The 23,211-nt window shown below is 39.7% G+C and overlaps 1 protein-coding gene across 7 annotated transcripts in view; it reads left to right on the top strand.

The window, feature by feature from the left end:
• Nucleotides 1-5,303: 5,303 nt before the first annotated feature.
• RNF8 (ring finger protein 8) overlaps nt 5,304-23,211 on the top strand; it is a 41,810-nt gene continuing 23,902 nt past the window's right edge. For 4 of the 7 annotated variants that reach the window (XR_004956353.1, XR_004956354.1, XR_001597849.2 and 1 more), the window contains exons 1-2: nt 5,306-5,591; nt 10,952-11,080. Coding sequence is in view for 4 of the 7 variants with exons in the window: in XM_016152678.2 (XP_016008164.2) it covers nt 5,481-5,591; nt 10,952-11,080 (240 nt within the window). In the remaining 3 variants the exon portion in view is untranslated. Of the gene's footprint in view, nt 5,592-9,936; nt 10,035-10,951; nt 11,081-23,211 lie in introns of all 7 variants that reach the window. The other 3 variants (XM_036239554.1, XM_016152680.2, XM_016152679.2) reach the window with 3 other exon arrangements.

Below are 23,211 nucleotides of genomic sequence, written 5' to 3' on the forward strand. Positions count from 1 at the left end.
GCTATTCATATTACCACCCTCATCTTACAAATGGGGAAACAAGCTTGGAGAGGTCAAGTAACTTGGTCAAGGTCTCATATCTTGTCTAGGATTTGAGCCTAGGCAACCTGGCTCCAGACTATCATGATAGAGTAGCCTCTAGTTTACCACTGACTTGAGTAAAGGCTGGCCTCTCACAAAAGCCACACGGTGAGCAAAATATGATCACTTGTACTTTTCCCCACCTCTATTCCAGGAAGATGGAAAGAAAATGGGAGAGAGGGAGAGAAAGGGAAACCTTTGTCATGATCATTTTAATTCTTTAACTTGAATTTTAAAGTCTGCCAAAGACAGCTAACTGTCCACCAAAAATTATGCTCCCTTTCCCATAGTATAGAGGTTTTTTTCTGAGAACTGATTGACTAACCAAGGGCTACACTTTCCAACATTCCTTGGATCTAGATGTGGTTCGTATGACTAATTCTCTGCAATAAAATGTTAGCAGAAGGAATATATGTCACTTCTAGGTAAAGGTGGTTAAAAAGTAGGTGTGCCTTTGTTCTCTCTTCCTGTTTTGCTTTTTGGATGCAAAGGACTCCAAGACCTGGAGAATGGAGAAGCCACAGGAAGACAGTAGTCCCTCTTCCTGAATGACTTAATGGAAAGCTGTCCACCAACCAGAAGCAGTGCACTGAACAATTATGTGAGTAAGAAATAAACTTTTGTTAGACCACTGAAATTTGGGGGTTTTATGTTACAGCAGCTAGCATTACCCTGATACTAAAGCAGAAAACCAATGACACTTCAAAACCCCCTCCCCCTTTTCCTGTTTCAGTTCTTTATTGCTGCATAACAAACTATCCTCAAACAATGGCTTAACACACCATTATATTATGCTAACAGACTCTGTGGGTCAGGAACTTGGATGGGGCACAACTGGAATGATTGGGATCTATTTTGTGGTGTCTGGGGCCTCATATGGAAAGATTCAAAGACTAGGGTGGCTCATGGTCAGGGGCCTGGTATTTATCTAGGGGCCATCCTTCATTCCCATGTCTGACAGTTGATGCTAGATGTCAGTTGGGACCTCAGCTGGAGCTGCCGGCCAGAACATCTACATGTGTCCTCTTCATGTGTTCTTTCTACTTCCTCACAGCAACTGGGTTCCAAGAGCATCCCCAAAAGGCCAGGTGGAAACTGTATTTGTTATCTTTAATGGCATAACATCACTTCTCCTGGAGTCACATACCTACTTAGATTCAAGACACCATCTTGCAACATGAGGAATGTCAATGTCACATTGTAAATGCATGTGGGATGGGTTATCTTATTGTAATCATCTTGGAAAATACTCTGCCACACTTTCTTTCCATATTTTTCTCCACTTTTCCTTTTCTTCTTTTTGCCCTGCGCTTCCTCCTCTTCTTGTCTTTTCTTTTCCCACTTTCCAGGCCTCTTCATTGTCAACTTTAACATTTCTCAGCTCTGTTCAATTAACACTAATTTAGTATATGTAATGAGACACATGTCAGATCCACATATATAAATAACACCTTACTTACTTTTCTGCATCTTGCTCTTTCCCTTTCATTTTTTTCTTGAGATGGGCATAAGGCAAGTTTTCTCAACCTTACCACTATTGACATTTTGAGCTGAATAATCCTCATTGTGAGGCAGTCTTGTGATTTGTAGGGTGTTTTGCAGCATTCTTGGTTTCTACTCAATAGATGCTAGTAGCACTCTTACCTGTGTGATAACAACCAAAAATATCTCCCAACATTGCCAAATATTCTATGAGGGGCAAAATTGTCTCCAGTTGAGAACCACTATTTTAAAGGAACATTATAGGGAAGGTGGAGTTAATAAAATCTCCAGATCTTAGAAGGCAGTGTCTCCAAACTGTTTTGATCATGCACACTTAGCAACAAAACAAAGTCTGAGCATATAGCCCAATAGGTGCATATTTTTTATTCATAGAAAGTCTATACATATCCTCTGTTGTTATTTTGTGTAAGTATAAAGTATTTACCAAATGACATTTAAAAAGATAGGATAAAAACCTAATAAGACATCCTGATACATTCTTTCCACAAGCAAATGGGTCATCTTGTATACTCCCTGGGGTATGGCCATTCTACCTAAGAGACCATTGCTAGACTGTAATGAGTGCTGCCTTTGGGGCTACATAGATCTAGGCGCTCAGCCCTAGCTTTAGTTCCCTGCCAGTTACTAGTTGAGTTACATTCATTAATTCAATAAAAGTGTCAGGAATACAATGAAAAACAAGACAACTCTCAAGAAGCTTATGGCAAGGAGACTTTGGGCAATCCGGTAATCGCAAATTCCTCGTAGGTAAATGGATTTTTGCAGGATGGTAGTGAGAATTAAGTAAATTAATATATAAAAAGCATATAATAGGTATCTACTAATTCATTATAGAGCTATTTGTTAAAGTGAAAGACTGGAAAGAACCAAGCCATATAGCGATAATGGACTGGTTGAATAAACAATGGTGTATCTGCACAATGGAGTAATATACAACTGTAAAGAGGAAGGAGGAGTATATGTATATACTGCTATGGAGTGATCTCTGGGATATATTGTTAAATAAAACAAGGGGTGGGGTGGGAGAGGGTCGAACAGGTGAAGCACAAGGGATTTTTTCAGGGCCTTGAAACTATTCTCTATGACAGTGTAATGTATGACACTATGCATTTTCCAAAACTCATAGAACTTTACGTTAGAAAGAGTGAATCTTATTGTACATACATTTAAAAATATCATTTAGGAGGTCAAAGGATCCCAGATATAATGCAGACTTTGACAAAAGAATCCAGTCATAGGAAACAACCTCACTGAAGGGGGTGGGGGAAAAGGGTGCTGAACTAAGTAACTCTGAAATTGAATGAACTGTAAGACTAAAGGCAAAAAGACATGCACAGTGTAGGCTACTGTAGTCAAGAAAGTTGTTTTTCACAGGTGTATGGGCTAACTGTTCTGAAGCCACTGTACTTGTATATTAGAAATGATTATTAAGTAAATGGATAGCCGATGGTAGGAGCCAAGTTTCTCACTTTTGGAGTGCAAGGTTACAGATCAGCAAGGGGTGGGGAGAAGTGACTACAATGATCCAGGTACCAGGTGGTAATACAGTAGAGTTGTAAGACATCAGTATGCATACGTTTAGCTTATAGATTGAAAGAGGTAGCTGTGTACATTTATGCATATGTGTATATATATGTTATTACATACATACAATATACATGCATACATATAGAAATATTTATAGGTAAGTGAATATAGAGGGGATAGTATTTACACATATTTTTCCTGCTGTCAGCTGAGAGAGCCTAGAAGCAAAACAGCCCAGTGGCAACAAGCACACCTAGTGCTCAAATCTTGGTTTCTAATACCACTTTCCAATAAGAGGAACCAGGGATCCTTGGAGAAATGGCCGATTCTAGGTCTAAAGCATCTGTGCCAGAAAGTAAGGAAATACTCAATAAAACACAATGATGGGAATATGTCAAAGGAACAATATAGCTAAAGTAGGAACAATTTGAGTAACAAAGTGGTATTGGATTATAACCCAAAGTACAAAATAAGTATCCATGAGTCCCTACTGATATAAATAAATGATTCAATAAATAAAGGGGTGAGGATACAAATCTGTGCAAAAGAATTTCAAGTAATTCATGTGTATAACATGCCCTTAAAGAAGTAGAGCATGACTCCTCACTCAAGTGTGGGCTGTGCATGATGACTTCCTGCCAAAGAGCATAGTATGAGAAAGAGTAACTTTCCTAAGTTACTACAAAATAACTACCTAAGCCCTGTGATCAAGAGTAACATTAACAGTGACAATTTGTATTGATAACTTTTACCCTTAATATAATCTGATGAGAATGGCATTTTACCTCTGTGGTCTTCCTCCCAGAAATGCATAGCCCCAATCTAATCATGAGAAAAACATTAGAGACATCCCAGTTGAGGGACAGTCTATAAAATATATGGCCAGTACTCCTCAAAACTGTCAAGGTCATCAAAAACAAAAGTCTGAGAAACCATCACAGCCAAGAAGAGCCCAAAGAGACATGCCAGGTAAATGTCAGGATGACCTCTGGGTGCACCTCAGAACACTAAGGTGGGGTGTAGGTACCAACAGACACTTATACAAAGCTTAGGGAAGCATCTGTATGAGGGTACAGTTATGGCACCCACCAATTTTCCTGACCTTCTGTATCACAGGCTGAAATTCTTGATCTGACAGTGCCACACCGATAAAGCGCTCCAGGCTGAGGTTGCAACCATGGTTAAGAAATTAAGTTCTTGAAACAGACCTGAATTGGCATCCTACTCTACTAATTAATTTGTTACTTTGAGAAGATTACTAAACCTTTCTGTGCATATTTTTTCATCATCCCTAAAGTAGGAATATTAATGTAACCCTATCATCATATTGTTGGTGAGGAGCAAATGAAGTACGTAGGGAGCAGTACTTAGCCTGTAGCTCTCAATAAATGTTAGCCATTTACTCTTGTACTTTGTTTATGTATTTTCTCCTGACAGAATTTAAGAAGACTGTTAGTTAACCAGGTATTGAAAAACTGAAAAGACAAAAGGCAGCACTGAGTTATTACAAAGGTACTCATTACAGGGAGCAGTTACCACACTATATCGGTGACTCAAAGGAAGGAGTTTGAGGGGTTTTTGTTTTGTTTTGTTTTTTATTAATGGCTTTATTGTAAGATAATTTACATATTATGAAATTCATCCACTGGAAGGGTACCTATGCTTCAAAGATGTTTTGTAAATATATACAATTGTGCAATCATCACCACAATCCAGTTTAAGAACATTCCTATCACCTTCCAAACTTCTCTCAAGTCTCTTTGCATTCCATGCCCCTGCTACACTTAGCCCCAAGTAACTGATTTCTGCCTAGATAGCTTTGCCTAGCAGAAGTTTCTTTCTTTCTTCCTTCCTTTTTTTTTTTTTTTAAATCCGGTAGTAAAAGGAGGTCATGCAAAATATATGCTATTTAAGAACAGACTTACCATTTAAAAATTACCAGAAGTTTAAAGTTGTTTAAAAGTCAGTTATGATTTTAAATGACATGGAAATCGTCATGAATTAAAAAAAAAGAAAAAAAGAAAAGAAAGACATGGGAGAACAGGTTCCAGTTTGGGGCGGCTAGAACTGGATTGCTCCTTCTCCAGCAGGCGAGGAGGGCGTGTAGCGGGAGTTAGGGTACCTCCCCCGACCCCCTCCCACCCAGGGCTTGCTCCCCGCCCACATGCACCTTCCTCTCGCGCAGGCGCAGTGGCTCCGGCGTGCAGGCCGGGGCGGGCTGGGCGCAGAAGCCCAGCGCGGTTCGCGAGCGCGTAGCGATTGCTTCTGTCTGTTGTTTAGTTATGGCGCTGTCAAGGAAGCACTGGGGCAGAGGGAACCCAGGTCAGGGTCTAGCTCTGTGCTGACGGCGACCCAGGGCCGAGTGGGCTATGGGGGAGCCCGGGTCCTTGGTCATGGGGGTCCGCGCCCGTGGCCGGAGCTGCTGCTTGCGGCGGGTGGGGATGGACGCCGAGTGGCTGCTGCTGGAGGATGGAAGCGAGGTGAGCGGGAGGAGTCCTCCTGAGGGAAGGGAGTTAGAGGCCGCGCTAAGGGAACCAAGGCTTCCGGGCCCGAAGGATAAATGGAAAAGAGCAAGTGGTCGCGGGGAAGAAGAGGGAGAGTTGAAATTCCTGGGGGAGGGAAGGGAGGAGGGGTTCTGGTGCGAGCGGTTGGGAGATCTGAGATGGGGGTGCGTGGAAGTAGGGACCGTGGGGGATAAAAGACCTTTTGACAGCGGCCTAGGCCTGTGGGGCCACCTGGGGCAAGATGCCCAGGTTGCAGGAAGGAGCCGGGTACAGGGCACCGCGGGAGGTGTGCGTAGACGAGGTGAGGACCAGCTGGGGTTTCGAAGGGAGGAGGCGACTGGTTTGGGGAGGGGACTGAGACAGCCCCGTTTGGGTCGCTTGGAGCCCTGCGGAGCTCAGCCCGGGCGGTGGAACTGTGAGGCGGAGCTGTCCCAACTTGAGCCAGAGAGTGAACTTTTTCGAGTTTATTTTGAAAACGATTGTGAATTTAGGGTCATGTCCCCTAAAAAACTCAACATTTTAATGTAAAAATGTCTTCCTTTCCAACTCTTGAGGAAAATTGGTGCTGTGAGGTGGGCCACATTTATCCTGTGAGTCTCGGTACTGCCGAGTGGCACCCCCTGAGCTGGGTCGGGGGTAGGGATTCAGAAATATAAGGGCTCTCCTCTCCAGGGACTGCTTATATTGTTTTCTAATGTGGTCATAAATTTTAAAAAATTAAAGAGGAAAGTTGAGGCATAGTTTCTTTTGGGAGCCACTAGGACTGGAGTGGTGGTACTAGAGAGTATGGCAGAAGAGGGAGGAGAGTTAGAGAGTGTAGTCGTCATGAGGAGAGCTAGATCAGGGACTAGCTTGTGGTGACTGGGAACCGTTTGGATTTTGGAAATAATTTGTAAGAAAAATAGAGAAGTCCTTTGAATACTGTGTATGTTTAATTAGATTTTTTTCCTATAAGCTATATAGTCTCATTTTCATCTCTCAGGTATTGGCTGAGTACTTGAGTTGTTTAGTGTGTTTTAAGAGAGCCACATAAAGACTTCTGCCCTCAAAGAGTTTATGGTTTGAATGGGGGAAAGAGGATTTTATACAGTGAAGCAGTATGAGAACATCCAGGCAGACTGTATGATCAAGTGCAAACATGTGGAGTAGTTAGTACTGTCCTAGAGGAGTGGTTCCTCAAGTCAGGAGGGATTCAGGTCCAGCCTTACATATTTGTAGATAGGGGGTTATCAAGGATTACTTGTATGCTGTGATTTGAAGAACACCAGGGAGACTCCTCTGCCCCCAAATCTCTAATCTCTCCAGGTGTCATTGCCTACAAGTCCATGTTAGGCATTCCTTCTTTTAGCTTAAGCGTTGATCTTTCCCTGCATCACTCTTTCCAAAATCAGACACCTTTGGGAAGTTTAATAAGATACTAACACCTGAATAATAGTAACTATACTATATTTTGTGTAGGGTTTGGGCTTTTACATAATTACTTAATCTAAGCCCTACACATGTACTCCATACCCACACACAATCCTATAAGGTACTTAGAGCTCAAGTGTTAATTCATTCTTCAGATTCAACTGCCATGGATTCATTTATTACTCCTAAATAATTTGGTAGCATTGGGAATGTTGTGGGGAGGGGAGAACAGGAAGAATTTAAGCACCTGCAACAAGGACAAAAAGACTAAAAAGCATTCCTAGACATATTTTAAACTGGTGGATAATTTTGTGTGGGACAACCTCTCAGGGGAGAGACCAATAGAAACCAGAGTCAATGGTGAAGAAACCTGGGAAGACTGGCTTGCTTCAGAGCCCTGTGTGGAGGAGAAGCCTGCCAGGCTATATGCAAGGCTGGGTCTTAGGAAGTGGTTGGAGCATAGCCTGCAGTATATATGAAGAGAGGTCTGTGTCAAAGCCAAGAAATGGCGTCTTAGTTATTGTAATGGCACCATAGCACGAGCTTGCATGCACATGATTTTAGGAGGTATCCTGACATCATTTAATTATAATAGCAGAATAAGGTCAGTTTTCTGCCTTTCTAGTTCCCCTCACAGTCTCAGATTTCACAGATAAAATAATGAAAAAAGGTTCCTCTCATTTCACTGAAGAGAGTTTGCTGGAGAAATAAATTAGATAGCGATTTATTGCAGATTAGCTGGTTTCCTGGAAGTGTAGGTATCTAGGCCTTTGGGAAAAACCATAATATCTTCATTTTCCCTATTTTCTTCTCGTGTTTGGTTTTCATAAACTTTTCTGCCCTAAGAGGATTGGAAAAAGGGACAGAGTGATTCTGGAATATTTGCTGATTATCTGGGAAGCAGTAGGAGTCATTACCAGGAGGAAAGGGATAGGATTAGTGAACGTAAGTAAGGACAAGGTGATTTTGTAGACCAATGATGTAAGTAGGCTCAAAACCTTGCAAAACTGTTGTACAGCAAATGGGAATACCCCCACCATATAAGTTGGCACTCAGTTCCCGTGGGAAATTCAGTTTTGTGTTACAAATGATGATGGGATATCCAGATAAGCTCACGGTGGACTCTTTAGCCATGGTATACCAAGGTAAATTCTAGGACCAGCAGTGAAGGGAAGGATGAAAAATAGTATTTTCCTCCTTTTTTAGATTCAAAGTATGCAGGAAGCAATTTCAAAAAAAGGTGCTCATCTCCCTTTTCTGTAATTCTTTTCCCCAGGCTACTCACAATGGCAGTCTGGCTGTCTCCCCTCAAGTATTAAAATGGAATATGGAATACTTCCTTTATTGGAAATAAAACTACCTAAATGGTAATTCTTACTGACTACGGATGACAGATAAATCCTTAAACATTTTATTTATGAAGAATATATTATTATTTCAGAGGAATTTCCACAGTTCATGGAATTTCTGGCAAACTGTCAACTGAAAAACTTCAGACTCAGGGTTTTTGTAGAGGTGGGAACCACAACATTTTAAAGGGAACAAGTCAGGTTGTAAGAGTTCCTGGCAGCTTGTGGCTCTGTAGTCTCCAGTGGTAATAACCTAGTTTCCAACTTCTGACCTAAAAAAACACCCATCCTAGAATCTGGGAGGACTTGTAAGCAAGATCTCTTTATTCCATTATTCACAGATACCTACTGAGCACCATACCAGGTACAGAAATGCAGTGGTACACAATACAGATAAGGTCCCTGCTCATGAAATTTATATTCTAGTAAGGGGGAAATGGAAATAAGTAAAACAAGCAAGTTAATTTTGGATTGTGAAAAGTGCACCCTACTAACATAAAGGAATGTGTTAGGGTAAGACAGAGAGGGGTGGTGAGCAGGCAGCAACTTTAGATAGAGTAATCTGGGTAGGCCTCTGAGGACCTGACCCTCGAAAGATGAGAAGGAGCCTGTGCAAATGTCCTAGAGAAGAGTGTTTTAAGCAGCTGGGACAGGTGAAAAGACCCTCAGGTGGCAGGGAGTGTTTCTGACCATAGCACGAGATAAGTCTAAACAGGTGGAGAGAGTTAGGACATTCAGGGCCTTATAGGCTTTGGGAGGGAGTTTGGATCGTTGGAGAATTTTAAGGAAAGAATGGAAATGATCTGATTTAAAGTTTTTACATTTACAGTTGCTGTGTGAAGAATTAAGTTTAGGAGGGCTAGCATAGGAGCAAAAACAGCATGACTGGAGGGGGCCAAATTATTTAGACTATGGTAGTAGCCCAAGAGATAGAAGTTAACAGATTTAGGACATACCAATTACAGCAGAATTTGCTAATGATTTGAATGTGGGCATGAGAAACAGGAAAATTAAAAATGGCTCCTGAGTTTCGGGATAAATAGATGGTTGGATGGTAGTGTCAGTTACTGAGATGAAAGTTTGTGGGGAAGAATAGATCAGGGCAAGGAGAGTCATGATGATCTTTGAAAGACTGAGGAGGACAGGCATGATTCTGAAAGATTTTTCAAAGAAGTGCAGATGACAGCTTTTAGAAAACCACTGTCCTGAGTAAGGTTGTGGTATGAGTCATCAAAGAGGTGGCTTGTGCACCAAGAACAAGCAGGGAATTGTAAGAGCTAGATCTCAGAAGAATTTCATTTTCTTCCTGACGGGGTTATTATGAATTAATTGGCCCATTAGGAAAGTATGATAGATGTGAATTGGAGCTTCTTTGCAACCTTATCCAGGGGCTCTCTTGTTGTCCTGTGGTTAAGATGGAAAGTATGGACTAGATGCAGAGACTTTCGGTTGAATTACAACTGGTTGAGGTGTACCCAGATCATGTGGTAGAATGTATACGTGGCTTTCCTGAGAAGTTTGCCTTTGACTGTGTCTTCTCTCAATATTTTACCTGTGTCTAGAATGAAGTTACAGAGGGCATCATAGCAGTGTGGTGGTTGACTCAAAGCTGGAAGGGATACTGAGAATGTGATGGCAGATTAAAAATTCATTCATAAAGGTATTGCCAAATTCATGTGATAGGTTAAACTAATATGATTAATTTTAATAGGAGTCAATGTAAGGTCCTGAACTTGAATCCAAATTTACCAGCTAGTCAAGAATAGGACAGAAGAGACATGACTTAGTGTAGCAATTCTTGGGGGAAGGTCAGACCAAGACATTTGATCATTTGTAAGCCTGGGGATACTTTGGTAGTGTGATAGATCTTGCTATGAAAACTAATGCAATTTATATGCTCCAGTGATAATATTTAGAAATGGAAAAGTGATACTTGGGTTCAACCATGTAATAGAAATTAAGTTTAGTTTTCTTAATATGGCATCCAGGAATAAAAATAAGCCAGGAATTTCTTGACATACCTGTTAGGTTAGCAGAGAGACTCAAACACATGCCATGAGAGTTAGGTTGAAGTAACTGGGAACATAGGGCCAAAAAAGAAGAGAAAACTTGGGAGACACTACAGCTGTCACATGGAATTGGAGAATTGGGGAATTGGAGATTTTCTGATGGTGCCCAGGGCAGAGCCAGGACCAGAGGATAGAATTTGTAGGGAGAAAGATGCCAAATCAGAGCCATTAAAAAATTGGAGGGACTGTCTTGGGTATAGAGGCTATTGCTCCTGGCAGCATTTAAGACTAGTTAATGAGGTGTGTAGAAAGAATTCCTCTGTCTCATGACTTTTTAGGGTCCTACCAATTCTGACATTCTATGAATAACTGTCTTTTTGCATTTTTCTGCCTGATGGCTCCTGTGGCAGCTGAAGGAGAAGGTAGCTGATGAGCTGTTTGGGTTTCTTAGGAGTCTGGTTTTGTAAGTTAGGATATGTGTATACTGCTGGTCGGCAAGATTGTCAAGGACCTCCCTTTTCAACACAATGGCTGAATGGTGTCTCTTACATTGTTGTTGTCTTCCTAGGTGACTATAGGTCGAGGATTTGGTGTCACATACCAACTGGTATCAAAACTCTGCCCTCTGATGATTTCCCGAAACCACTGTGTTTTGAAGCAGAATGCTGATGGCCAATGGACAATTATGGACAACGAGGTATGGGAATCTGTAGAAGCCTTCACTTTCGTTGAATTTTTGTTCATTTAAAAATTTTTTTTTGTCATTGGTAGTAAATACATGGTACAAAAGTTAAAGATTCAAAAGCATATCTTCTCCCCTAGCCACCCAGTTGTCTTCCCTAGAGACAACCACTTCTGTATGCTGCCAGAGATTAGATAATACCAAAATAACTTCTGAAGACTTGAAGTGAGTTACTTTGAAGGGAACACCTCAATTGGGACAGTGGGTCCAACTTCAGAAACTAGGCTAAGTTACTAGAGGAATTGTCTCTTTGTAACTTGAAGGTCCAGGAACCTTGGGAATCTGGTGAAGATTCTAGAGTACACCTGTGGTTCAGGGCATGGGGAGGAGGAAGGAGCTGAGTTGACTGCACCTAGCTCCTAACTCTTTCCACCTCTTTCAATTAGAGCAAACCATCTCCCTCCTTTTTCAACCTATTTTATGCATTGGTATTCTGAGGAAGATTTCCTTAGAATAAAAATTTTTCTGCTTTATATATTTGAAAATTGTGAATACTAAGGGAGGTGAAATAATGTATGAAGCTCAGCAATTAGGAAGTACCTAAAGTGCAGATATGCAAGCACCCAGGAATACAGTGAAATAAAGAATATGAGGTGAAAGAAATTCTAATGTAGAAATTAAAGATTAGGAAGTATAAAATGTCTTCAGACACCATTTTACACTGCTCTGGTTGGAAGGATTTTAAAGATAACTTAGAAGGAAGTGTATTAAAAGGGTTCTGAGATGAAACATTTGGTTCCTATGTGTGGGGAGGGTTACCCACACCACCAAGCAGTGCTTGGAACACCAGCTGAGTGTCCTGTAATTCTGACACTATCTACCAGGAGGTAACATCAGATCCCACAGGTAAACATTTCAGTCTCACAAGACTGCCCTCCACTTCAGCACCATGCTTCTGACCAAATGGTTATAAAGTGGAGGTTCCAAGTACCCCTTCCTTGGACTTGAGATGCCAGTTATAAGTTCAGGTTGTTAACCTGGACTTCTGATCAGCTGGCTATAAATTAGAGGTTTCTCTGACCTCCTTCTAATTAATTGGATTTAATTAGCTAGGGTGACTCACAGAATTCAGGGAACATTTATTTACATTACCCACTTTATTATAAAAGGGTATAATAAGGGGTACAAATTAACATCTAGTTGGAAGAGATGCGTAGGGCAGGGTATATGGGAACGGGCATGAAACTTTCATGCCCTGTCAGGGTGTGACACTCTCCCAGCACGTCCATGTACTCACCAACCCAGAAGTTCTCTGGAACCTGTCCTTTTTTGGTTTTCATGGAGGCTTCATTACATAGGCATCATTGACCATTGGTGATCAATTCAACCTCCAGGAGGTCAGGGAGTGGGACTTAGAGTTCCAGCCCTTCAATCACAGGATTGATTCCCTGGGCAACTAGCCCTCATCCTTCTGTGACCCTGGGACATTCCCAAAGTCACCTACTTATCATAACAAAAGACACCTTGATCTCACTCACCACTTAGGAAATTCCAAGAGTTTTAGAAGCTCTGTGCTAGAAATGGGGATGAAAACCAAATACATGTTTCGTACTATAATTCACAATATCTTGCCTCATTTTGCATGCATAAAACTGCTAAAGCTGTTGGAGAAAGTACCTTCCTGCACTAGGATTAAATTGAGTTGGCACTGTGTTGAAGGAGAGGCTGTATAAATGTGAAGTAAATCGGTCAGCGCTCTTGGCAAGATACTATGGGAATAAAAATTGGCACTGAAAAAAGGACCTTAGGGATGATCTAGTTTAACCCCTTTCGGGGACAGATAAATCTGAGGCCCAGAGAGGTAACCTGACTTGCCCAGGGGTCTTCTACATAACTGACTAGTTGAGTGAGTGAATAAGCCAGGGCTCAAACTCAAATAAGTCTCTCTACTCGGCTCTATTGTCAAGTATCAGTAAAGGACATAAGCAGTTGGCTGCTATACTGGCTGCATGATTTTAAAAAATTAATTATGCATATTTAAGATAAAGCAACAACGTTTTAAAGCCTCTGCAATAGTTTATATCATAACACCTTAGGGAAAGATGTTTTCTTCATCGGAGTTGGCTATCTGAGAAATGAGGTTATAGTATAACAGAGGTGAATTGTCTGCTGCTTCTTTCCTTGATTATGTGCAATATGGATGTGTTCCATTGTTGAGACAGCAGATTTGAGAGGTTGAGAAGCCACTGGCTGACTAATTTCCTTCAACAGCAACCTCAGGGACACAGAGGCAGCCTTTGTCAGCAACAGGTCATGTCTGTGTTTCCCAGGTTGCTCTGCAGTGTTCATTTTGTATCCTTTCTTTTAGAGCCATTGTCTGAGACAGATAATATAAAAGAAAGGTAGGTGCCTGATTCTTCCAAACCACTTAGTTCAAGCCGCTTAGCTTTGATTCAGTTTGTGAGGCAACTCTGACTTTTGAGAGAAGCTATAACTGGAGTCTTTTGATGGAGCAACTATTCTTATAGGTAATCCCCTCCTCCCACCTCTTAGTGGATGCTCCTTTTCTTTCTGGCTTCTTTCTGGTATAATGCCTTGGCAGCCCTCTTCTGCTGATGAAGGATTTGAATTTCAGGTACAGCATATTATTGTTATGGTTCTATCTGAAGTCATTTGTCAAGTCTTTTCAAGAAGTAGATATTTTTAATAATTCAAAACTCAGAACTACATTCTCTCTTCATAAAATGGTCTCTCTTCTATGCTGGGATTGTTAACAGCAATCAGATATCGGTGTTGTGTGATTCTGGAGCTTGGCCCTTGGATCCCTCATGAAAGATTTGTGTGGAAGTCCAACACTCAGAGAAGAAAGACAGCAGGCAAAAAGTAGCAAGCAGAAGTGATTTATTAAGCAAAGTACACTTGGTAGAAAGTCCAAGCAGACATCTCGATAAAGAATTGAGGGCTTTATATGGGCCGTCGGGTTTCTTTGTTCTCCTTCTGTCCCTTCTATCTTGAATAGCGTGAATTCCCTGCACCTCCCTCTGAACCTTCTACTCCTGGCTCAAGCACATGTAGTGAGTGCCTGTAGATGGGAAATCATATGCCTGCACCGTGGGGATTTTGAGGGTATGCTCAGCTAACTACTTTTGCCTATACCTGTTGAGCGCCACCAGAGTAAGATCATATAATGATTATCTATAGTTAACTGACCAGGGGGAATGAGGTAGGCATCAGAAGCTGCCAGGTGCCTTGCTTTCTGTGTCTGGCTTCTGACCATGGGAAAATGAGGGAGTTACCTGAAGCTGCCAGGTGTTTGTTATGTACATTTTATTTCTAGACCCATCTTGGGGCCTCGCTAACCCCTTATTGTGCTTTCCCCTCCTCATATCAACCTATTTGCCTGCTCTATCAGAATGGCTAGAAAGGGAAAGCTTAAGTACAGATACAAAAATTACAAAAAATGAAGTTTTGGTTTAAAATTGGCTGAGGGAAATTCTGGGAAACGTGGCGGAGTGAGAGACGTCCTCAGATCTCTCCCCTTAAAACAGCAATAAGCTGAACATCTAAAACTGAACAAAAAACACCCAAACTGCACACCAGCACATCTGAGCGTGGGATCTGCACATAAGAACTGTTACAGGTCAGAACCCCAGGTGTCAGGTAGTAGACTTGGAGAAATAAAGAAGCTGCCTCTCGCAGTATCCAGAGCTCCCTGCAGGGGGATGGGGAGGGAAGAAGGTGTGGCGACTCCCCTGAACAGCCCTGCCTGGAAACGCTGGGCAGCAGAGCCTAGTCATCAGGACAGAAAGCAGAGAAGCGGGATGGGACCACAGAGAAGCAACAGTTGATTTTTACCAGTCCCGGTTAGAAGGCTAAGCTGTACCTTCTAACTCCCACCAAAAGGGTCCCTCCCCCCAAACCCTCTGAGATTAAACACGGCGGAGTCCGAGGGGAATCTGAGCAAACACTACCGAAACTGTTGCTAACACTGACAGTGACTGAAACTGAGAGTAGTGAGTGTTATTAAATATCTACAAAAAAATAAAAAAGACATTATTTAAGAGTTTATATAAAGCAGGGATCCAAGAGGCTTAGATGCCACCTACTGGAAACCAAAGGAAAAGTGCCACCTTTGCAGCAGGCTAAAGAGACACCTTTAGATAATAAATCTTCTTTCCAGAACAACAACAGAATACACTTCCATTAATGCCCAAGCGGAGAAATAGTCCATTAAACACCATGAACAACCAAGGTGACAGGGAATCACAGAAAGAAAGAGAAAAATCCTCAGAAAATAAGCTTACAGACATAGAAATATGTGCCTTAAATGACAGAGAATTCAGGATAGTACTTCTGAAAAAACTCAGTGAGATCCAGAACAAGTCATATCAACAATTTCAGGCATTGAAAAAACTACTAGATGAGCAAAGCAAGGAGATTGAAACCCTCACGAGGGACAGAATAGATATTCTGGAGGTAAACACCCTGCAAGAGTTGAAAAATGAAATAGCAAGCTTGGGAAATAGAGTCAACCAAATGGAGGAAAGGATCAGTGACACTGAAGATAGAAATCTAGAAATAAATCAGAAGGAAGAAAAAAGAAACAAAAGAATGAAAAATAAAGAGAAATACAAGAACTAGCTGATACTCTCAGGAGAGGAAACATAAGAATAATGGGCATTATCGAAGGTGAGGAAAAGGAGCAGGGACTAGAAAGCATTTTTAGACAAATAGTGGATGAAAATTTCCAAATCTAAGGAATGAGTTGGAGCTTGGAATTCAAGAAGTCAACAGGACACCAAATTCTTTCAACCTCAAAAGGCCTTTGTATTAAAGTCATAAAAAATCAATGACAAAGATAGAATTCTCAGGTCAGCCAGGGAGAAGAAAACGGTAACTTATAAAGGAAAACCCATTAGATTATCATCAGACTTATCAGCACAAACCTTACAAGCCAGAAAGGAATGGAATCAAATATTTAAACTATTAAGTAAAAGGAACTACCAGCCTAGAACAATATATCCAGCTAAGCTCTCCTTTAGATGTGAAGGAGAAATTAAGACCTTTCCAGACATACAAAAATTGAGAGAATTCTCCACTACGATGCCTGCACTACAGGAAATACTGAAAGGGATCTGCACACCTAAAACAAAATGACCAAAAACCAAACAAACAAACAAACAAACAAACAAACATAATTAGGAGTAAAGTGACTATCAGCAAATAGAAGCAGAGGAGTGCAACCCTTACTAAGAACAGAGCATTATAAGCTTAAATAATAAGAGAATTGCTATAGAGAGATAGTGATGAAAATTCAGCATAGGGACAAATTGAGACAACAGTGACTGAAAAGGGGAAGAGTCAAAGATCCAGATTCACAAATGGACATGGAGATAAGGCATGTGCAGAAGAAAATGGATGACTCTGTGTGTGTGTGTGCAAGCGTGTGTGTGTGCGTGTGGATGCACACACAGACACACTATTCATATTCGTAATGGTACCATACACCAAAATCAGAACTGAAGTATATAACATAAAACAAGAAGAACCAGAGGCAAAACCCACAAAAGCCAACCAAAATAAAGAAAACAGAAACACAAGGACAGGGAAGCAATGGAAATACTGAGTTACAGAAAGCGAAAGATAAAATGGGTATAAGAAGACCTCATATTTCAATAATCACCCTAAATATAAATCGACTGAACACACCAATAAAAAAGCACAGAATTGTGGAATGGATTAAAAAACAAAACCCAACTATGCTTCCTCCAGGAGACACACCTCAGTTCCAAAGACAAATAGAGATTCAGAGTGAAAGGGTGGAAAATGATATTTTAAGCAAATGGCATTCAGGGAAAAGTGGGAGTAGTGGTACAAATATTAGAAGAAATAGATTTCGAAATAAAAAAGGTAAAGAAATATACAGAGGGACACTTCATAATGATAAAGGGAATCATGCACCAAGAAGACTTATCATTTAATATCTATGCTCCCAATCAGGAAGCTCTGAAATATGTAAAGCAATTACTAACAGAACTAAAGGGAGAAACAGAGCAAAACACTATCGGAGTAGGGGACCTAAATACCCCGCTGTTGGGTATGGACAGATCATCCAAACAGAAAATCAGTAAGGAAATAGCATCCTCAAATGATACATTAGACAAACTAGGCATAATGACATAAACAGAGCCTTTCATCCCAAAACAGCTGCTTATACATTCTTCTCCAGTGCACATGGAACAGTCTCAAGAATCAACTACATACTGGGACACAGAGATAACCTCAACAAATATAAGAGGGTTAAAATCATACCAGCCATATTCTCTGATCATATTTCTTTGAAATTAGAGATCAACTACAAAAAGAAATCAGGAAGAACCACAAATACATGGAGATTAAACAACATGCTACTGAAAAATAACTGGGTCAGGGAAGAAATAAAAAGAGAAATCAAGAGCTACATAGAAATGAATGATAGTGATAGTACAACATGTTGAAACTTTTAGGATATGGCAAAAGTGGTCATAAAAGGAAAGTTCATATCATTACAGGCCTCCCTCCAAAAACAAGAACGAGCCCAAATAACCTAATGCTTCATCTTAAAAAACGAGAAAAGGAAGGACAAATGAAGCCTACAGTCAGCAGAAGGAAAGAATCAAAATTAGAGCAGAAATAAATGAAATTGAAAACAAACAAACAATAGAAAAAAGAAATACAACAAAGAGCTGGTTCTTTGAGAAGGTTAATAAAATTGACAAACCCCTGGCTAGACTCACTAAAGAAAAGAGAGACAGGACACAAATAAACAAAATCAGAGATGAAAGAGGGGAAATTGCGATTGACATCGCAGAAATACAAAGGGTCATGCAAGAATACTATGAAAAAGTATATAATAACAAATTTAATAACCTAGAAGAAATGGACCAGTACTTAGCAAAATGCAATATTCCTAGACTGTACCAAGAAAAACTGGAAAATCTAAATAGACTGAACAGCAATATGGTTATTGAAACAATCATCAAAAACCTACCAAAAAGTAAAAGTCCAGGACCAGATGGCTTCACCAATGAATTCTACCAAACATTCAAAGAAAATTTAATATCTATTCTCCTCAAACTCTTCCAAAAAATCGAAGAAGAAGCAATACTTCCCAACTCATTTTATGAGGCCAATATTACTCTGATACCAAAACCTGGTAAAGATAACACACACAAAAAAAACTACAGACCGATATCTGTCGTGAACACAGACACAGAAATCCTAAATAAGATACTAGTGAACCGAATACAGTAACGTATTAAAAAGATTTTTCACCACGATCAAATGGTCTTTATCCCAGGGGCACAAGGATGGTTTGACATACACAAATCGATTAATGTGATACACCACATAAGCAAATTAAAAAATAAGAATCATGATCATATCAATAGATGCAGAAAAAGCCTTTAAAAAGATACAGCATTCATTTATGATCAATACACTTAACAAAATTGGTATAGAAGGAAAGTACCTTAATATAATAAATGCCATCTATGACAAAACCTCAGCCAACATATTTAATGGTGAAAAACTAAAAACCTTCCCTCTATGATCAGGAACAAGTCAAGGCTGTCCACTATCACCACTGCTTTCAATATAACATTGGAGGTCCTAGCAAGTGCAGTCAGGCAAAAGAAAGATATAAAAGGTATCCAAATAGGAAACGAAGAAGTCAAACTGTCACTATTTGCGGATGACATGATTCTCTATAGAGAAAACCTAAAGACTCCATAAGAACACTACTAGAAACAATATGGAAATACAGTAGTCTCTGGATACAAAATTAACATTCAAAAATCCATAGCATTCCTATAATCTAATAATGAAGCATCAGGAAAAGAAGTGGAAAAAATAATTCCTTTTGCAATTGCAAATAAATTTAACAAAATTTTTGTAATGAAATGACTTATATAATAAAAACTGCAAGACTCTTATTAAAAGAAATCGAAGAAGATACAAAGAAATGGAAAGATATTCTGTGTTCTTGGATTGGAAGAATCAACATAGTTAAAATGACCATATTACCTAAAGCATTATACAGATTTGATGCAATCCCCATCAAAATCCCATTGACATTTTTTTAAAGAAATAGAACAACAACAAAAAAAATCATCAGATTTGTATGGAAGCACAAAAGACCCCAAATTGCCAAAGCCATCCTGAGAAAAAAGAACAAGGCTGGAAGCATCGCTCTACCCGACCTCAAATTATACTACAAAGCGACAATAGTCAAAACGGCATGATATTGGCAGAAAAACACACACGGACCAGTGGAACAGAATTGAGAGTCCAGAAGTAAACTCATATGGGCAAATAATTTTCTACAAAAAAAGCCAAAAACATACAGTGGAGAAGGAAAGCCTCTTCAATAAATGGTGCCGGGAAAACTGGAAAGCCACCTGCAAAAGAATGAAACTAAACTTGTCTATCACCACACACCAGAATTAACTTAAAATGGATTAAGAACCTGAATGAGACCTGAAACAATAAAATGTATAGAAGAAAACATAGGAACCAAACTCAAGGACCTTGGACTTAAAGAGGATTTTATGAATTTGACCTCAAGGCAAGAGAAGTAAAAGCTAAAATAAATGAATGGGATTACATCAAAATAAAAAGTTTCTGCTCAGCAAAAGAAACTGTCAACAAGGTAAAGAGACAAGCATCAAATGGGAAAATATGTTTGCAAGCAACACCTCTGATAAGGGCCTAATATCCAAAATATACAAAGAACTCATATGACTCAATAACAACAACAACAAAACAAACGTTCCAATCAAAAAATGGGCAGAGGACCTGAACAGACACTTCTCCTACTAAGATACGAAAAGATGCTCAACATCGCTAGCTATTAGGGAAATGCAAATCAAAACCACAATGAGATACCATCTCCCACCTGTTAGAATAGCTATAATCAACAAGACAAGTAATAACAATTGTTGAAGAGGATGCGGAGAAAAAGGAACCCTCATACTCTGCTGATGGCACTGCAAATTGGTACAGCCACTATGGAAAACAATATGGAGGTTCCTCAAAAAACTAAGAATTGATCTACCATATGATCCAGCAATTTCTCTACTGGGTATTTACCCCAAAGACTTGAAAACTCATATCCGTAAGGATGTTTGCACACCGATGTTCATAGCAGCATTATTCACAGTACCAAGATATGGAAGCAACCAAAGTGTCCTACGATAGATGATTGGCTAAAGAAGCTGCGGTACATAAATACAATGGAATATTAGCCATAAGAAGAGATGAAATACTGCTATTTGCGACAACATGGATCGAACTTGAAATAATTATGCTAAGCGAAATAAGCCAGACAGAAAAAGTTGAAAATCACATGATATCACTTATATGTGGGCTATAAACCCAAAAGCAACAAATGAACAGGATAAACAGACACAGGGACATAGACAATGGACTAGTGGTTACCAGAGGGTAGGGGGGTGGGGGAGAAGGGGAGATGTCCATGGGGGAAAGGGGGTCAATATAGGGGGATAAAGGGAGGATGAAGTGGGTAAAGGGGATCAAGTATATGGTAGCTGAAGGAAACTGGACTTTGGGTGGTAATCACACAATAAACTATATAGAAGTGAAATTATAATGTACACCTGAAACTTATATAATTGTATTAACCAATGTTACCTCAATAAACTTAAAAGATAAAAAATAAAGTAAAATTTGCTGAGGGAAAAAATACCCAACCTTGGAGGACTGCATACTTTGTGTACAAAATATGAGGATGATTCTAGTAGTGTAGATTTCAGTTAATTGAATAGTACTTCAGATAGTTCATCCTATGTATTGATGTCCAACTGTTTCAGAAAGTTGTTTCAAAGTCACATTCTGAAATGCTTTGGTGGGTTTGTACTCTCCAGTCCTGGAGGCTCAGGTATATCATTTGCGCTTTTCCCATTCTTCCCCTCCTATCATATTGCTATTCACTTGCTACCTGGTGATTCCTACTGATGCAAGATGGGGCGAATTCTCCCCAGTGGAGACTGAAGTCATATGCCAACTGTGAGAGAGTCCTTGGCTCCATGCAGAACAGAATTCAAGAGCAAGCCAGAGTTAAAAACAAAGGAGAGTTTATCAGAGGAGGAATAATGCTCCATAGACAGATTGTGGTCTCCTCTCAGAGTCAGAGAATGAGACCCTTAGTTTTTGAGGAATTGGATTTATATCTGTTTCTTAGTTTCTGTGAAAAACCACTGATTATAGGGACTAAAGAATGGAATGAATGGTTGAGTTTAACTTATGCAAGGTACACCTTAAAGTCTTTGTTTTCCTGTTTTCATGATATGGGTAAGCAGTTGTTAGCAATCTCAGCAGAAATCTTCCTTTGTTCTGTAGGTTCCTCATGGTCTGGCCGTATGGCCAATTAACCAGATTCTATGTCTAACATCATGAAACAGGCTCTGAATTCTTGGTTTAATATTTAGTCAATCTGTGTAGTTCTCATGCCTCTTTCCTATATTGCTACCTTTGTTCTTCTCTGTAGACTCTGGCATTTAAAGGTTCTGGTGAGTTATACTCTGTGTGAACAAACCTTGCTGCTTGGGACAAATCAGCTTCTGGTCTTCCAGCAGCTAGAGCAGTGGTTCTCAACCCTGTTTTCAGTTTTTCCCCTTACCTTGGGGTACTTTAAAACATACTGATGGTATCACATCAAAATCAAGAACTTCTATTCACCAAAAGACACCATTAAAAGAGTGAAAGGAAACTCATATTTGCTACAGATAACTGATGGACTTATAGTTGGATATATATAGAACTTTAAATTAGTAAGAAAAAGAAAGATAACTTAGTTTTAAAAGTGGGCAAGAGTCAGACACTTCACAACAGGTTGTATCCAAATGTTCAACAACCCTGAAAAGTTGTTCAACGTCATTAATGATCAAGGAAATGCAGATTTAAACCAGGATGGAATACCACTACACACCCACTAGAGTGGCTGAAATTAATATTGAAGATGCCAGATATTAGCAAAGATATGGAGCAAAAGTTGTCTTTGGGTGGAAGTGTAAATTGGCACAATTATTTTGGGAAATTATTTGGCATTATTTATTAAAGTACTCACGTATGTACTTCATGACAGTATTTTCACTCTAGAGAAACAGCTCAAATGTCCATCAATAGTATAATGGAGAAATAACTGGAATATTCTTACAGTAAAACCACTGTAATGAATATGAATGAACAACGGTATCCTACAAAACAATACATTTCATGAACATAGTATTGAGTGTAAAAAGACAGACACCAAAGAATACATATGATGTCATTTATATAATGTCAAAACCAGGCAAAACTAATGTGTGATATTAAACCAGGCTAGTAGTCACCTTTTCAGGGTGAGGGAGGAAAGGAGACCTAGAGACTAGAAGGAGGCAAAAGGAGGTTTCTTGGGATGCTGACGAATGTGGGTTAGGTTTTGTTTTGTTTTTTTTAACTTTGTGGTAGTTACACTGAAATGTTCACATTATGGTTATTCATCTGGTTGTACATTTATGATTTGTGTACTTTTATGTTTGTATGTTATGTTTTAGTAAAGAATTAAAAAATACTGACTGATATACATCTATTAGAATTGCTCACATAAAATAATACCAAGTGCTGGTGAGCTTTCAGAGTATTGGAACTCTTAAACATTGCAAGTGCAAATACAAAATGGTACTGCCACTTTAAAACACAGGCAATTTCTTACAGTTAAACATACACTTACCCAGTGATCCTATTTATAGGTATTTATCCCAAATTAATGAAAACTTATGTTCTCACAGAAACTTGTATGTAAATGTTTATAGGGGCCTTATTTATAATTACCAAAAGCTAGAAAAAAACAACAACTAGGGAATGAATAAACAAACTTGTACACTTGTACCCTGGAACACTAGTTAGCAATAAAAAATACCAAACTACTGTTAGGCAACAACGTGGGCAGATCTCAGCCATTATGCTAAGTGAAAGAAGCCAGACTCAAAAGGCTACATATGCTATGATTCCATTTATGCAACATTCTGGGAAAGGTAAATCTGTTTGTTAGGGCAGAGAACAGATGAGTAGTTGCCTGGGAGTGTTGGTTATAAAGGGGCACTGTG

Source organism: Rousettus aegyptiacus, unplaced genomic scaffold (genome assembly GCF_014176215.1).
Source record: "Rousettus aegyptiacus isolate mRouAeg1 unplaced genomic scaffold, mRouAeg1.p scaffold_m13_p_1, whole genome shotgun sequence".
NCBI classification, from domain to species: domain Eukaryota; kingdom Metazoa; phylum Chordata; class Mammalia; order Chiroptera; family Pteropodidae; genus Rousettus; species Rousettus aegyptiacus.